This window comes from Orbicella franksi, chromosome 8 (assembly GCF_964199315.1).
Source record: "Orbicella franksi chromosome 8, jaOrbFran1.1, whole genome shotgun sequence".
NCBI classification, from domain to species: Eukaryota; Metazoa; Cnidaria; class Anthozoa; order Scleractinia; family Merulinidae; genus Orbicella; species Orbicella franksi.
Window position 1 is genome coordinate 2,140,193 of NC_138152.1, and position 17,808 is coordinate 2,158,000.

Here is a 17,808-nt window from a genome sequence, read left to right on the forward strand (position 1 = left end):
CCTGCCTACCCTGTAACGTAGCAGAACTGAATAGAGATTTGCAGCCGCAAACAAGCCCATACTCTCTGATGCCAAACTCCAAAACAGTCCCCGTTCTTCCAAGAGGAAAGTAAAACGCGAGATTTCGTGGACAATTTCAATCCCCTTTTGATTCAGAATTCCTGCCAATTTACAAGTGTCTAAATTAGTGTTCCACGAATTCTGTAAAATGCGCGAAAAAAACTAAACGCAAACAAAATACGCCCGCGCCCACTTCAAGGGATATACAATTTACACGAGATTACAAATGCTCATTACACGAGTAATATGTTAAATTTTGTCGGAAATATTGCGCGACTCAAGTCAATTGTTTTACAAGAAGGGCGTTGTTGGGAAATGTCCCAAGAAGCTTTTTTTCGGACGATTGCGAAAGAACTTTGAAGAATGCAAACATCTATTCATTTGTCTAGACAAAATATATAATTTCTCCATAATAAATACAATAATTATAGACAAGCATCTTTACACTGATTAATTAATATTGATTTAAATACTGATTAGCCATATTCGATGCGAAAAAATTCCTTACTGCACGGAAGGAAGTTTGGAGAACTTTCCATTCCTTGTTCTCTAAATACCTTTAGCAGATTTTTGAGTTGGTTAATTCAGTGATTTCCCATCCGCTAAAATCATTTTCTTTTCGATTCCGTGTATCATTTTGAAAAGCTGCCCAAATGGGGCGGGGAAAGAAGTGTCATCTAATTTTCAACATTTGGAATATTGTCGATATCTGATTAATACTTTACCTCCCTTGTCGGAAAAATAGCAACAACGATGTCGCTTGTCGTATCCAGCATTGGTCGTGTTTTTCCGAATTCAAATACAATCAACGTTTCAAAAATACGGGTTGTCGTGACGATCTGTCAACATTCAAAGCGAGACCTGTCATCGTTTTCTACTACAATACAACAAAAAAGTAACCATAACAATGTTTTGATCTCGCTATTTTGTTGATGTACAAAAAAATTGTCCATAAATTTATATGAAAGAAGCGTCCTACGAATATGACGCAATGACAAACGATTGCGTTTAACTTGCCATTTATAACTACAAGCCGTAAATTGTACAAAGGCTCTTAACTTCTGAAATACTTGACCTTTGAACAGTCGATATACGACTGCCCACTGTTTCTTATCGAAACGAAAAACGCCGAGAATCTGAACTAAATGGCTTACAGGTGAACGGTGACCTGTACTGTTGTGTACAGTAAACTTTATCGGGCATGGGCTGCAAATGAAGCCGGCAGTCATCGCTTCTGGGCTACCTTAAGGGGACACGCCAAACTAGTGCGAGATTTGCACAGCACTACGTTAACAAAGGGTGTTAGAAAGCAGAACTGGGTCAACCAGAATTTTTTAGAAAAAAGACTACCCAAAAAAACATGTCAATTAAAACTGCGAAACAAGCTCTAACTGTAGAAGACACACTGAGCAGAAAACAAACAAATCCCAGCTAACTTAAAGTCTTGCGTCTATGTCTTTGGCTAAAAGACGCTGCATGTGGTTCATAAACGGTGAGCTTTGTACAATTTTCTTCATACGAACTTCCCTCTTCGTCTTTCGTACTTTATTCCCGGGTTTATGCGAAGGGCGGCTCCATGTTACACTTTGTGCCAAAAGTCCTCCGTTCTTTGCTAGGCTCGTCAGTGTCCAGGCAACATGAACGTACAGTCTACCGGACTGTAGAAGTCGTATAACCCGAAGCGAGCACACTAACAGGTAAACACCATAAATATCCAGCTCTAAAATAACCAAAACATGGTACGGGATGAATGTTACAAACTTGACAACGGTGATAAAGTTTGCCAGAATTGTCCCGGACTGTCCACTGAGAAGTAGTGACGCCCAGCTGGAAGAATGTTGAGAGTTTTTACTAGTCCTCGCCAAGGCGTCCATTATGTAAACCAAATCACACAGGAAAATGATCCAAGCGCATAATAAACTTGAATTGTAAGTATTGATTGTCGAGAGCAGCCACCCAGTCAAAATAGAATTTGTCACATACAAATCCCAGACGCGGACAACCATAACAGCAAATGAAGCCATTGCGAGGTTAATTCGTGCGTCTTCGAACGTTCAAAACTCCACGAAAGTTTACCGCTCGTGATTTAACTCGAGAAACAGGATGTCGACAGGCAGTATTGATAATGCCATTCATTGACGGCTTTTTACAACTTCACCTTGTAAATTTAAATATTGGCACGTGAGTGGTGAATGGACGGTCAAAGTCCGGCCGCCCTGATCATCAGCCCATGAGAGTTATGTCACGTTCCCACCTACTGTCTGTTCGACTTGGGAGGCGTGACGTGTCCAGTCATGTCCCGTGACAACTGCACTGTTGTTTCAAGATCTATGGCAAATTCACCGTCCTTGCAACGGGATATCACGGTAAAACGGATGAAACAAGTCGTTTTCAAATAACATCATCCGTTTCACAGCGACACGCCGTGCAGTTTTTGGCAAGATTTGTCTTCCTGCGCTATTCCGGTAATTTCCGTGACCCGTTTACCCCAGTTTCGAGTTTGTGCGTAGGTTACACGCTGTTGTTTTGAAAACAGCAAACACTGTGGCATAGATCTATTTTTGGGTATCGCACAGTTGATTTCATCCGTTTCACAGCTAGAAATCGTAGTTTCGGCCAAATTTGTACTTGTCCGCTCTTTCCGGTTATTTCTGTCATCCATTTCTGAACTTAAAGTCACACATCAGGTCAGATAACTCCGACCTATAAAGTACTTCAAATACAATATATATTTCTCAGTCACTTTACTTTGTTGTATCGCTGTACATTTTCTGAGTCTGGCCATATGTTAGCGAGTCCGTATGGCGAGTCAAAATACAAATGACGAGCTTAATAAAACGAAATGAGATTTATAATTCAACGTTTTTCTTTTTCGAAAACAAGACTTTTCCCATGCTCTGCAACGCGTGCGCTCAGGAGAACAAAGAAGAGTACAAGCAACCTGTCAAGCCGGTTCCGGGTGATTAAAATACTCGTTTGAAGCGCTTTTTGGACTGTAAACACGAAGAGCAGTTTCATCACAAAACCTGAAGAGTCAACCGTTGTCTGTGGCCACTTGTCTGAAACTTTTGCGTCTTCCAAATATTGTTCAAATAACAGCATAAATAACACATGGACAGAATGAAGACTTCAGCTGAAGAGCTTGCAACATTTATGAAATCTAAATCTAAATAAACCATAACGAAACAGGAAACAATTTAAGAAAAATAACAAGCTTGAAAACGTTGCCAATATCTCTATTGAACTGTAACACAATGTTCAGCTGATCGACAACAAAACGTCCGTTTCGTAATACACGTACTTTTGGAGTTGTCTATGTTGTGTTCAGGGGGCAAACTCATGATAATTACGTGAGATTTTTTCTTCCTTTTTCGTAGGTGTTGTGTTAATGGGACATTTTATGATGAGTACATGACATTCAAAATGCCCCTTCCTCTTCCAGCGGTTGGTGTTCTTGTGGTTTCATTTCCTGAATTTATTTTGAAAACAAATGGAAAAAAGAGGAAATTATCAAGAATACTTCAAGCTAAATCAAGCTAAATCAAGCTAGACCAAAGCGATCCTCAACTGAGTTCGCTATGGATTGTACGTGTTGAAATGTTTCGTCTTCCGTATAATTACAAATCCGACCAGAGCTTCCGCAATCTTTAAGTGCCACTAACCCCCCAATTTTTTTTTTTTTTTGCTAATATAAATTTCCTTTTTCTCCTGATCACCACTGCGAAAATATTGTATCGTTGTAGCTATTTTCGTTAACTTGGTATGAATTATCAAAGTTTGTTAAATCTACTTTTTTTCCATGTTCACGGCCAAGGAATATCGGAGAATGGAACGAGTTGGCTCGACGTCATTTCGGGAATAACAAAGTTTTGTTTCTGAGAACAATGTATGCGAACATGCGATAATGTGTGTCAAAATCGTTGCAGAATGCAAGGAATATGTGTTGTAATCAGGGAAACTAGTAGATATTATTAAAGGAAAAAAAAAAAAATTGGGGGTTACTGGCACTTTCACCCGGCTCTTTCCCTTTTAGCTTGTTGTTACATCTTTGATGTTTATCTATCTTATCTGGTAATTATTTGTTCGGTTCGCAGAAAAGAGAGGCCCCATTAGAGGGTCTTGATATCCCATACCCATACCGATAATTTCTGAAAGTCCTAAATATCCTGCATCCCGTAAATTTAAAGTTCAAAAACTAACAATTTTCCTGCTTGATATTTCGTTTTATCTGACTTAAATATCCCCTGAACCATTAATTTGTTCCCCACAGATATCCCGTATCCGAAAAACCCCTACGAAAGACCTCAAAAGAGAAAAGAAAGAAACAAAAAACAGTACTGACTAAGAGTAACCGCATTAAATCTGTGACCAAATAAAATCTCAAAAAATAAATAAATAAATAAATAAATAAGTCTGCAATGATAGTCTGTGAAAGGCAGAAGTTAAAGAAATGCTTATGAAGAGAAAGGACAGTGACGATAGTCATACTGGACGACATTGGAATTTTGTTGTGACTAAATTTCAAATGAAGGGCATGAAGAGGTTGACTACGAAACAGAATAAACATTTACCTGTGGCCCTTGTGGTGCTGAAGCAGATTCCACCAAAATTATTCTTCCTGGCTTCCGCATGGAGCCTGGCCCAACCAACCCCTGCTAAATGAGGAGCATTCACACCTTTGGAAGTGGGCGAGGTCGGCTGTCCACACACATTAGAGACGGCAGCTACATCTGGTTTAACATTCTCAGCTAGTTTAAGTTTGTTTTCCATTTCGGTCACACTGAAACCACTCGTTTTAAATCGCGGGTTGGTGTCCGTAGGCGGGGAAGGTGGAAAATCATTTGTGTAGCTGTTACTCGAGACACAAGGTGTTACAAGGTTCCTATCACCGTGACTAACTTGCGTTATGTATTGTTCACTAGATGTCTGGCACACGGGTGATGATGAATGGGTTTGTGGAGCTTCACCTTGCATCTTCTTAATACAATATTGGAATATCGGGTTCTTTGGTCTGGACACACCATACCCAACAGAATGTACCTGAGAGAAGTTTGAATCATAACGTCCTTGCTGCTGTGATGAACTTGAAATTGCACCTTGTTGGACACAGTGACGGAAGACAGGGTTTGAGGAAGGTGAATATTGCTGTCCATGAACGTTTTCTAAGTTCGTGTTATATCCTTGAGACGTTGCACACATTCTTGATGGCAGTTGCATTCCAGGACTGAAATTAAAGTCAAACAATTCCTGACTTCTCACAGCCTTCTTGTTCAAAAAAAAATTCAAACAGAAAGGTGATGAGAAATATACGCACCTGTAAGCACCCCCACCCCCCCACCCATCCCCCTTGGGGGGGAATCCCATATAAAAAGGACGGGCATGTTCGTCGAAAATTTTGAAAAGATCCCCCAACAGATACTAAGATCCTGCTTTGTGGGCGTGGCTTGAATTTTTTCACCCCTAAGACATACCAATTCTTAAACTACACATTAGCTGACACTTCCATTATTTTTAATCACCATAAATCAATTGATTGCCAAATGTCTCCTCTAATATTTTTTCCGGCTCAATATCCTAAAAGTTACCACAAAAGCTCCCAGTATGGACGTTTTGAGGCTAAACACCCTAAGAGGTATCAAGACCGCCTTTTTAACCCCTAAAGGGTACGATGTGCACCCCCATCCTTTTAATTGGAGTTCCCCTGGGGTGGGTGGGTGAGCACTTCACTACCTCAGGAAAAAGTCTTAACTAGAAATCAAAATTCTCCCTCCCTCCCAATATCACAAGAACACAGTCACAGTCAGTATGGAGACGTAATATTGCAATGGTACAGGTATACTGTTAACTGACCTTTTCAGCGATACAGTGACCATTTCAAATTCTGTTGTTTCATATAGCTATTATGGGATGCCCAGGGGGCAAATTAGTCATTAATGACTGCAGTATCTTACTTTGAACTTCTCGAAGCAGCTTCTCTTCTAAGTTGACGCCTGTAGCTTTCTCGTTCTTCTGGACTTAAACTGAAAAATATTATTTGACAGATCAGTCAGATATGAATATTAATTATCACCAAGATTCAGAGGAACAAGTCAAGAAACCCTACAGTGTGAACATTAATTAAATGGAGGCTTCATGTCTATTGAGCATTTTTCAAGTAATGCTATTTATTACATGAACTACTGTACAGTGTGCAGGGAATATGATGTATGTCTCACAAGGTGGTAATCTACTACCAAAGATATTTACTTTTTCTGGATAAATCCCTCTTTTGGAACCATTCAAACAAAAAATTTCAAACAGTACTTTCATACATGTGCTGTGGTACATTTCACATGTAAAAATATTTGACACAATTGAAATGTTTGATTTTTTCCTATTGTTGAGTCTGGTTGCCCTTCAGAATGGAATATTCAACCCTGATATGACATGGATATGATATGGAATAATAACCCTGATGACTAACTTATGTGGTTTTGATTTCAGTGCTTTACCCTTTATAATGAATATTGTGATTAACCCATTGAAGCATTTGCTAAAAAGGCTGATTACAATGCTTCAAACCTTAAGGTGTCTGTGACTATTGGTGTTGACTGAGGTGATGTCTGATGGTACACAAATCTTTCAGTGTTATTCTGGATTGATTGCTGAAGATTGGTTTGTCCATCTGTTGGAGGAATAGAAAAATCCCGAGAGTTAGATATGCAATGTTTCCGTTTTATTGAAGTTACAAAACACACAAGGATTGAGGAATGAAACAAACAAACAAAACAGCAGATTAAAAGAGTAATGTGCAAGTTTGAAATGATTTCTACATTAATTTTGTAATTATAATATTTCTTAATGATAATTATACATATCTTACACTTTAAAAGTTTGGACTGCTTTAATTTCAGACAAAAAAGTCTGAAAATATAGTTATTCAAAAATTAAATGCCTGAAATTGTAATGTCTGAATGTATTGGATAAAATCATTAACTTAAATTACATAATGACAAGAATTTTCCACTCAAAATACCATAAAATATATAATGCAGTTGAGATTACTGTGAATTAAAAATACATAATCTTGTAAATGTAGGTTGATCATACATTTGGCCATATTACTTGGCTTCACACTAAAGCTTGTAAGTATAATCTAAGTGCACTTGGAACCTACTTTGAGTATGAAGGGGTGATAAAAATGTACTTACTTGGACTTTACTTAGTGACCATGGAAATGTTCGTAAATGTAGTTCAAAGAAGCCTAAGTGCGCCACCAAGTATGGTCTACACCACACTTGAGAACACACTTGACCAATAGGAAATGGAAGCCAACTGAAAGCGATGTGCAGTGTTGCTACAATTCTGATGAACGGACTGATAAAAAACTTGCTAAAATTTCATTTTCAGAGACAGCCTAAACCATCATTTTTCATATCATCCGACACCAAAACAGTGGTCTTCAGCAAATTACAAACCAGCTGCTGTTTCAAGTTCCAACCAGGTCATTTCTTTGCACTCGAACAACTCTGTTGAACATTGGACGAGTCACACAGAAATGCATTTTCTCGGTTAGCTTAAGCCCTACAACAATTTCTTTGCTGAAAACTACATTGTTGAGCCATATTCTAGAGAAATACAGAAGATATTGCTTGTCCCTTTGTGTTACCCCTATTCCTGTGTTGCTCTTTAGCAACGAAATAACTATATACATTTCTTTAAGATTTTACTGCTGAACAGTCGAATTTGTGATATGTATTCATGGCTGATTTTACTGAGAAAATGCTTCAAGTAATATACTTTGTCATCCAGTGTGAAGCCAAGTTTTCTAAAGTGTGACTTGAGATTTTCAAGCGCACGTGAGTCTAGTGCTCACTTGAAACTAACTTAGCTTCTAGTGTGAGGCCAAGTATTATTGAAACCAAGAATGGTGCGGGTTATTGTTATGCTCATTTACATTATTTCCTTTATCATTTGGTTTCATTGGCCCTGAAAAGCCCTGTTGGGAGAGTGGTCAATTAAGATATTTATTTATTCATTTTATTGGAAACATGCATAACATTTTCTAAAACTGTTTGTATTTACTTGATGATCAAACTGAAGTAGTTACCATGATTGTCCCAGCTTTCAGAGGGCTCCTGTAATTCCTCTGTCCTGTGATAACTTGGCACAGAAGTGTTTCCTTTGAAGTAGAACCCATCTTCATCCTTCTCACTGCCTGTTCACATATTATGCATGTACAAGTAAGTAAACCTATATTATCAAATGAGCAGAATGAGTACTGGTGCTACTGATGTAAGGCTAGAGGTAAAGGTTTATGTAAAGGTGAGGTCTGTATGAGCCAAGTGGCCCATCAGGCAGAGCTTATCCCAGTTTCTGTGGCATGAAGTGACTAGGAGTATTTCTACTCCCCCTGGATGTGGGCTACTCCATTGCAGGGTTATCCCAAGCATTAAATTCGCTGCTACCCATTTATACACCTGGGTGGAGAAAGGCACTGAGAGAATGAAGTGTCTTGCCCAAGAACACAACACAAGGCCAGGGCTTGAGCCCGGACCACTCCATCCGGAGTGGAGCTCACGATTCCAGTAGCCATGAGGCCACTGCACCTCCCCCCTAATGCTAGAAGGGCTGATAATTATATGTCCCCCACCCTCTTTATTAGAGGAGTAAAGGCTCCACCCACCTCCCTCATTGTTCATTTATGAACAAGGGAGGGTTCTTCATCTCTTTGCCTTATTCCTCTCCCATTTTAAGCAGTCCTGGATATGACATTGATTATGCCAGTTTTCAAAATGTATTTTATACAACCCTTTTCAGCCCAGTTAGTACTCGTTTTAATACAAGTAAAAAAATAGTTCCTTACCTTTGTAATTATACTGCTCAATGACAGACTGAAAAATTAAAATAGAATTGATGTAGTCAATAAAATTAATATAATTATATAACATTCTTATAGACAAGTTGTGTTTCTAGTACTACTGACATTAATTTAATTCTGACAAAGGAATTTGAAGTGTTAACTAGGAAACCATGTACTTCAGGACAAGTTTAATTTCACTGATGGCAATCCTCTCGCAAAGGGTTCACAAGGCCATTCAAATTCTTTGTTTGCAAGTGACGCCATCATTTTCTAAAACCCAAAACTAAAGAGCCACCAAAGTTTTTATCCTCACCAGACATAAGAGGGGGTAAATTTATAACTGTTAACAACTTTTCAGCTCAATAGCTTGCTTCGTCTGGAAACAAGCACATTTTGAATTTCAGAGTTATGGCAGTGTGTGACATAAAGCTACGAACCCATTTGTCAAAAAATATATATACTTATCTCATGATTTTTAGCCTTTCTAGAAGTTAATTAAAAGTATTAGGTTAAGTGCATATTCAAATGTTTACTTGATCAGTTCAGATAATCAGTCACCTAGATAGCCAATTGAAGTAAGTTCCAGATGTTTACACCATTTTCCAGCCACCATGTTGGTGTACCATGAAGGCAGGCGGTACACCAACATGGCGGCTCCATACTTGGCTCTGTAAATTTGTATAAAATACTTCAACGAATATTTGAAGTTTGGGAAAACATTCAGACCTAAAACCTAAAGCAATATAATTTCTTGACTTTATCTACTGAATGATCTTCCAATATTTTTTATAGTGTGACAGTGCAAACGAAGAATAAGACTAAAAGGATGCAATGACCCCCTGGAAAATGTGGATCAAAAATCACCAACAAACCACAAAATTACATGTACATGACGTATATGTACAGCATGTGATGCAGTTAAGAATATCCACAGCAAAGTGTTTCTGTTTACTTGTTAACTAGTGCTAGTTGCAAATAAGAAAATATGTAGTAAATAATTTCTTTATAAATGTTTGTAAGAAAAATGAACACAAGCATAATTCAGGCATTAAAATGGTGACAAAATAAACAATTCATCTTGTTGCAATAGCTAAACATTTCTTTTGATTAGAAAAAAATAAATAGTCAGTGGAGGAAGGGGGGGGAGGGGGGGGGGGCGGGGGGAGGTTCTAGCCTATGGCATTCCAAATGCAAATGAACATGTTAGAAATAAGAAATATGGCAGCAATCATTTTTCAGGCCAGAAGTTGACACGTTTGAAGGAGGCTTTGTAATTAACCAGAGAAGATAACAGAGAACGTGCACGGGTTATACATTTTACTGGAATTCTCGCTTTGCTGTTCATGTAAGCTTCCGTGTACATGTCGGTAACAGGTCAACATTAATTAAGTTAATTATAAAAATAAATGATATATTAGGTGAAACGAGTAACATGCAAGTTTTTCACAAATTTTAAAAACAAAAACGCACGATTTGACGATTTAAGACTGTACACTGTTCTACACTTACCCTATCAGGACACCTGCTCACATGATGTCGAATTTCATGTCTCAACATAACATGTTTAGCGTTGAATGGGCAAGTGACGAAGTCTTTGTCAGGATGGTTTTGCCGGCACTTCAGAAGATGGTGTTGAAATCTCTTTGCCCTTATTCTATGAGACTCGTCGAAGGGACACACCATTAGCCTATCTGGATCCCAGCGTGACCAGTCTTCGGGAGCAGACCACGACATTTTGGGTTCCTTTTCAACCAAAAGAAAAGATTCTTTTCCTCTATGTCAGCTGTTTTCGTCTGTTAGGTAGACATAAAGGTCAGCGGTCAGATAAGATAGCACTGTCTACTTTGTGTAATCTTCACAGAATATCTAATGTCGTAGTTTCCAGGCCCCCAGTTGTTAGAAGTTTGGATAACGCTATCCACTGGATAAATTACTATCCAGCGGATAAGTGTTGACAAAACAAACCACGCTATCCGCTGGATAGTGATTTAGCCAGTGGATAGCATTATATCCACCTGGGCCAGTAAAATGATAGAGATATCAGAAACGAATAGGCCATCTCCGAGTTACCTTTTGCCTCTGTGTCAAAACGAGTCTTCGTGCAAAAGCCATTCATATGAAACGTGTTTCCACCACAGGTTCATTTTCCTGCAAATCAAACTCATTTTCACATAAGTTTTGCACGAGGACTCTTTTTGAAACAGAGGCACAACAATCCGGAAATGGCCTATTACTAACAGAGAAAACAACTTTTTATTATATGGCTAGCTCCGTGAGCGGGCAAGATGAATCAAATCCTGCGCTGTGATTGGCTACCCGAGCGGGGAAGATGGGGTTATCTTGCCCGCTCGGGTCTACCCACCGTGTCCCGCAAGAAAAATTTCCCCGAAAGCCATATAATAAACCCTTTATTGACCAAGCTTGTTCGGTCAAGATGGCTGGATATTGGCCTCGTTCTTTTTTTGCGAGTTTATGGACCTCGACTCCGTCTCGGTCCATAAACACGCGAAAAAAAAAAAAAAAAAAAAAAAAACTTGACCAATATCCAGCCATCTTGACCTCACGCTTGGTCAATAACCCATACATCTTCGCGAAAAGTTTTCGCGAATATTAACCACCCGAAATTTAAGACCTTGCAATAATTTCTTTAACATTAGTGTACTACATAATGATCTTGCCCATGAAGTTTCCGCGTTCGAGATCTCTTCGTCTGAATAAATATCATCTTCTTGCTGCAGTTCTTGTAAGAATATAGATGGCGTCATGTTTTCTATAAAGCACTGCTTTGTTGCAAATTAAAGGAACATGTCAAACTGTTTAGTTTCGTTTTGTTATATGGTTTTGTTTAGTGTCATTGGAAACTATTGCTATAGAAAATTAAATTCATTTGTGCGAATGCCTGAGTCTAACTATTAGAAATTGATCATCAAGACCAGCATTTTGATAATTTTTGCGCAATTTAGTTCTTTTCAGTAACGTATTTTGTGGTCAAGTCGCGCGAAGTGTGCCCGTTCCATTTTCAAGTTTACCCTAGCGAGTGATATTTGAAAATTCTCTCAAAATTGTGAGAAATTTCAAAGAATTTTCAAATGTCGGGAGTAGTGTAAATCCTTAATTGCTCGAGCTTTCATACGATTACTCATTTATTATATGACTGAGAAAATTGCGAACGCGTGCGTGTTAACTTGCCGTGCAGTGTAAATTAAGAATTACAGTGAAACCTGTATTAAGTGGACCCCATATTAAGCGGACGCCCTCTATTAAGTAAACACTAGCTTGACTCCCTAAATTTTCTTCCCAGAGTTACTGTAAAATAAACCTGCATTCATCGGACACCAATATTAAGCCATTTTGTCACACAAAACCTGCAATAAGCGGACACTTCAAGGGCTCGTTACTTCAAAAGCTCAGCTCAGACACCTTTAACATTGTTCAGCGATGTCGTTTTAAGGCTAAGTAGACTATTCTAGATTGATGCATTGACCAGTTGACTGTCCGGACATTGTGCTATGAGCAGTCTTTGATCTTACGCTGTGTTACACTGTGTTACAAAAAAAAGGGTTAATAATTAAGTATTATTGCTGAACCTGTTTTGAACGGACACCTTGCATTAAGCGGACACTAGTGAGAGTCCCAAGGGTGTCCGCTTAATGCAGGGTTTCAATGTAACGATAATTTGGCCTGCTCTCAGCCAATCACAATGAAGTAATTTTCCTGGTCATATGATAAGCTACAAAAAACTTGAGACAACTGTGTAATCTTGCACAATTGAATTATCCCTTGATGAAAAAAAAAAAAAAAAGAAAAAAGAAAAAAGAAAGAAAAAAAATAGAGAGAAATAAAAAAAAAAATGAAAATAAAATAAGAAATAAGCATATGATCGCTTTACCACACACTGGAAAGGGTCAAGAAGTGGAGCTCTACACTTTCAGCAATTTATCGTTAGATAGATAGATAGATAGATAGATAAACTTTATTTAAACACGATAATAATTAAAGCTAAAAGCTTGTGGGGTCGTGTATTTAAATTTAACTTTGCTAAAAATTTAAAATTACCATTAAAATGTTTAGATTACAATTCCTATTATTTAATTAATTGCTAACTAGAACTATTACTAAGTTAATCTACTATATGATTACAATAAACTAACTAAAACTAATTGTACATAAAGTCACTATGTCTGTGGCGGGTTGTCGAAGCCGACAGGGCGTTAAAGTTGAAATCGTTTTATTTTTCTTTCAGCAAGGTCAGCCAATCATTTACAGTTTTCTTTGAAAGGCGTGTGTTTCGTCCGTTTTCCTGTAAACCAGACACAACTCGTCAATATGGGGCGGGTTGCTAGCCTTTCTTGAAAAAGGAAAGACAGAAAAGTGTTTCGAGTGTTTGAAATTTGATCACAGCTTGTTCGGTAAAAAAGTCTCATCAATATGGAATGGGTTGTCAGTTTATTTTGGCGAGGTTTGGTCAGTTTGACAATATATCTGATCACTCAGTACTTGCTAAATACGCTTCTTCTGGAGGTGGGATGGGCGTTGCCAATCTTTCTTGAAGTAGATCTCCAGACGTATCAGGGAGTGCAAGTCAGATGTTTCGATGTAATTACTGGGCTACCTTATGAGGAACTCTCAAGTCACAAGTACTACTGCATATAACACCGGATAAATAAAACTTGGCGAGAAAAGAGTTCTAGCCCATCTTAAGAGCTCGACTGAAGTACACCATTGAAGTCCGAGCGTCGCCGGTTTGATAAGTTCGAGGTAGCTGATCATAGTCATAACATCAGTCAGAACGTGTTCTAAGCCATTTTCTCAGTACATAAAATAATCGGACATTGATAATATATTGTTTTTCTAGAAATATTAGATTCGATCTTTATAAAGAAGCCATGGCCAATTTTGTTGTTGTTTTTTGTTTTATCAATATCCTGACCTTGTAAGGTGTTGTAAATTGCAAATTTCTGGACACAGTATCTTTATTTTAATATATGTTTATTTCATTTCCATTTCAGAACATTTACTGAATTTCCTTTTGATATTAATGTTAATCATCGCTAAATTTTCTTTGATGAATTTAGCTCATCAGCTAATACCTGACAATGAGTTCTCGATAAGAGAACTTGAGAAAAGTCTCTTAATTCTAATTGTCAATTAATTGTTCACCTGATTCACTAGCTTAGGGCTTTCAATTCCAAATTGCATGTGTTAACAACGTAACGTAACGTTGAAAGTTCCCGTCCATTCGGCATTTAAAGCAAACCACGACACCAACAGCAATGAGAACACCACCAAACAAATGGTTTAATGTTGGTTTAATGAGTGTTCAGTACAATGGCTGAGCACGTTCGCTATAAATCTTTGTACATTTCTTTGCCCTCCTCTGCACAACAACAATGTGAGTTGTGCGTATTTTAGAGAAGGCGAACGACAGCAGCTAATTTTTCGTATTTTAATTTGGAATTGAACGTTGGCGTTACACATTTAGCTTGAGCACTTCTGAGACAAATAGGCGCACTGAACGAATCTAGACAATTTCGAAATTCGAAGTTGAAATAGGAATTTATTATTTTTTTTTTTGTCGACGTTAATTTATCCTCTTTGTCGCCGTCGTCATTGCTAAAGTTCCATCTTATTATCATTAGTTGCAAGTGGTGAATGAATAGTCCGTACAGGTGGATTTCGTAGTTGGTTCACAAGAAACCCACTTGTGTGACCGTCGATCATAGGTGCAACTCTAGTCACTCTAAATATCCTATCTAAGCGCAACAAGCGTTTATATTCTTCTCTAAATGATCTGTTCATGGCTCCATATATGATTGGGTTCACTGAACTCGACAGTGTGGCCGCGATCGTGTAAAACAAATATACCGGTCTTGGTAGGTAAGACCCGTGGCGGAAAAAGTCTATTGCTTCTATGATTATCACTGGCGAGAAGCAAATAATATATGCTAGAACCATGACTAGGAGAATTCGGGAGACCTTTATGTCTTCAACGTTAACTCTGCTGGAATCGACGTCTTTGAACCGGGTCTTGGTGTGTGCGCGCACAGAGCGAAAAATCTTAAAACTGCAATACGATATAATGCTCATTGGAATACCCCCAAATACGGTGACCAAGATCGTCGAGAATGGTTCTTTGCCGTCTTGATTGCAAAATATTTTGCCAGGGTGAAAAAGAAATCTGTGTCCAACAGCCACATAGGGTATTTGAACCAGAGATGCGATTAGCCACGCGGCGAAGATCATAAGCGAAGTTCGGCGTTGCGCGAAAACTCGTCGGTAGCGATTCGGCTTTACGACGCGATAGTATCTGTTCATTGACATGAGGGCTAGAGTCTCGGAAGAAGCGAAAGCCAGTGTAATGCCGAAGTATCCCTGAAATTGACAGGTTACGCTGCCAAAGGGCCAATCACTTTTTGCTGACACGGTTGTTGTTAGAACAGCAGCTGGTATGGCCATCAAGATGTCAGATATGGCCAAAGAAATGACGAACTTACTCGGAATCGTTCTTAACCGAGGCGATCGAAGGACAACTATTAAAGTTAGTAAGTTGCCAATAGATGCCACCATGTTATTCAGGAACACGATCAGAGTCTCAAGAACCAATAAGGAGGTGCTTCTTAATTGAAGATCACTTTGAAGCTTTGCCAAGCTATCCATTGTTGGAGAGGAAACAGAGCTCTAAAAAGCCAATTTGTGTTATCGTTTTTTATAGCTTCTTGAAAGGCGATGTGTAGATCGACTGATGAATATGGTACACAAGCCCATTTCGGATATCATAATTACACCACGTAGAGAAAGAAGTTATCGATAGACTAAACTACGTCTTTGAAACTAGGAAAGGCATGAACCAAGCAAGCATGAACTGCATATTCCGTCTTATATCAGCTGTCAAGTTCAGTGGGGTTCGATCCTATCTTGTTGGTTGAATTTAATTAAATGCGCTTTTTGACTAATAGGAACTTGACAGTTACAGAACTAGATATGAGTTGGTAAATAAAACAATCCACGCAATGTCAAATGGAGATTTTAATTTAGAGTCAAACCAAATGTAATCAAACTGAGCTTTTTTTCATCCTGGAGTTTAATTTGAATGCGCGCACACAGACTGCCAAATTCGGCTTCACTATTAATTAGAAGCTACCGCCTTTGGAGCAATTGAAATTTATTTCTCGATTTACAAATCGTTATAACTTATCCTACAGACAAAGCAAACGAGGAAGTTATGGCAAAGTCTGGGATCAGGATAGGTGGGCTGTTGCAAAGATTAGATGCACTTATTTTATTCATGAAGGACAGAAGCAGGAAAGATATGTCCCTCAGCTTTGCATGTCGCAAAACATTTAATCAAAACTTATCCAGTTCTACAGAATGACTGCAGCAAAAAATACATCTGTTACTGAGTTAGCAAGATGTCTGTTTTGGAGACGAAATATTGGTCGAGGTTTTGTAGACCGAGTCTTAGACTTGCCAAATTAAAAAGACAAAAACAAAACAAGGTTCAATCAAGTATTCATTGTAATGTCTCTTAAAATTATGTCGATAAATTAATAGGTAGGCGCCATGATTCTTGGTTATAAACTCGCGCGCCAAAGATTATATATATATTTCGTTTTCAGGTCGCTTTCGAAAATCAAGCTAAAATTATCCTTCAAACATGAAGGAAAATATTTGTTTAGTCAGCAACAATTTGCCCGTGCAACAAAAATTTGGACCACTCAGGGAGCCGATCAGAATTCGCATTTCCTCGGTGAACCAGTTTGTTATATAATAAATTGTTTTATCTTACAGGACAATTCCATATCTCACTGAACTCTACTCTTGTGTATACTTTCCGCTTAGTCTTAAGCAAATCAGACCTAAAGCCGAATTTGAGTTACGAACTCTTATCAAATTGATATCGCTTCGCCGTGATTCAAAAACAATAATCAGTTTTAGTTTTGACTCGGTGAAGTTGACAAATTGACAAAAGAATATCAAGCTAAGACAGCTGAAATAGCCACGATGGTGACAGAAACTGGCTGGCGGGAAATTATTCAGCTTTTCCTTGTCTTGGTAAACCGACAAGGCGAGCAGATCAGGGTCCTGTTTCTCGAAAGTCCCGAAATGTTTTCGCACCCGGAAAGACGTAGCAAAATCTAATGCAAACCTTATAGACCTGTTTTATTCACATATTCATTCTTAACACGAACCCCGGAGGTTCTCTTCATACAAGAAGTTTCAGGCGTATACGCCTCTCTGTTTTTAGATAAAGATTAACTAAAAATGGCTTTGCGGGCCCGAAACGTTTCCGGGGCTTTCGAGAAACGGGCCCCAGAGCCGGAAGCTGAATTGAAGTCACCCTGCTTTCTACTCTCGATCGATGATCGGTTTTGTTCACAAGCCATTTCTCTGAGATTGATACGATTGATGATATGAATATATGATCAGTTTTGTAGTTCTTCATGATCAATGTTGATTTAATGAACGTTTTTGAATGGAATCTATAATAGGTACGGTTTATCTCTCGTAGGCTCGCTGTGTGCCGTACACAAGCACAACTGGAAAAACACGCGTCATCTTAACTAAAAACAGCGCCCCAAAAACTAATAGTGTCATGTTGTTTGTTTACTAGCGTCTAAATCCAATTTCTTTCGTGGTGAACTTCGTGTTTTCCTAATTTTCCTCGCTACATTTATTTTAAACATAACCAAACGGCACTCTCATTCTTTGGTCTGCGAACATCAGTGAAACGCTTTTACGGAGTCATGTCCAGTTGTAAGAATTCTTTTCTGCGAAGAACACAATCACTTTGAAACAGAAGTTAATCTCGTGTAAATGCATTATTAGATATAAAGACCAAAAGATCATGGTAAACGAAAGAGAGGTGAAATGTTCAAGCTGGGACAAACGGAGACGATTTCCTGACG

At 38.4% G+C, this 17,808-nt stretch overlaps 2 protein-coding genes across 2 annotated transcripts; both read right to left on the reverse strand.

The window, feature by feature from the left end:
• Window positions 1-415: 415 nt before the first annotated feature.
• On the reverse strand, window positions 416-10,811 carry LOC145496209 (uncharacterized). The gene is made up of 7 exons (XM_081475877.1): window positions 10,412-10,811; window positions 8,906-8,933; window positions 8,150-8,257; window positions 6,622-6,724; window positions 6,012-6,080; window positions 4,632-5,284; window positions 416-3,529 (listed from the first exon to the last, which is right to left on the reverse strand). Exons 1-7 carry the CDS (start codon window positions 10,634-10,636, stop codon window positions 3,459-3,461), a joined length of 1,257 nt encoding a protein of 418 aa, XP_081332003.1. The 5' UTR covers window positions 10,637-10,811; the 3' UTR covers window positions 416-3,458.
• Window positions 10,812-14,006: 3,195 nt separating this feature from the next.
• Window positions 14,007-15,545, reverse strand: LOC145496226 (melatonin receptor type 1C-like). Its single transcript, XM_081475912.1, has one exon. It carries the CDS (start codon window positions 15,467-15,469, stop codon window positions 14,516-14,518), a length of 954 nt encoding a protein of 317 aa, XP_081332038.1. The 5' UTR covers window positions 15,470-15,545; the 3' UTR covers window positions 14,007-14,515.
• Between the last annotated feature and the right edge of the window lie 2,263 nt (window positions 15,546-17,808).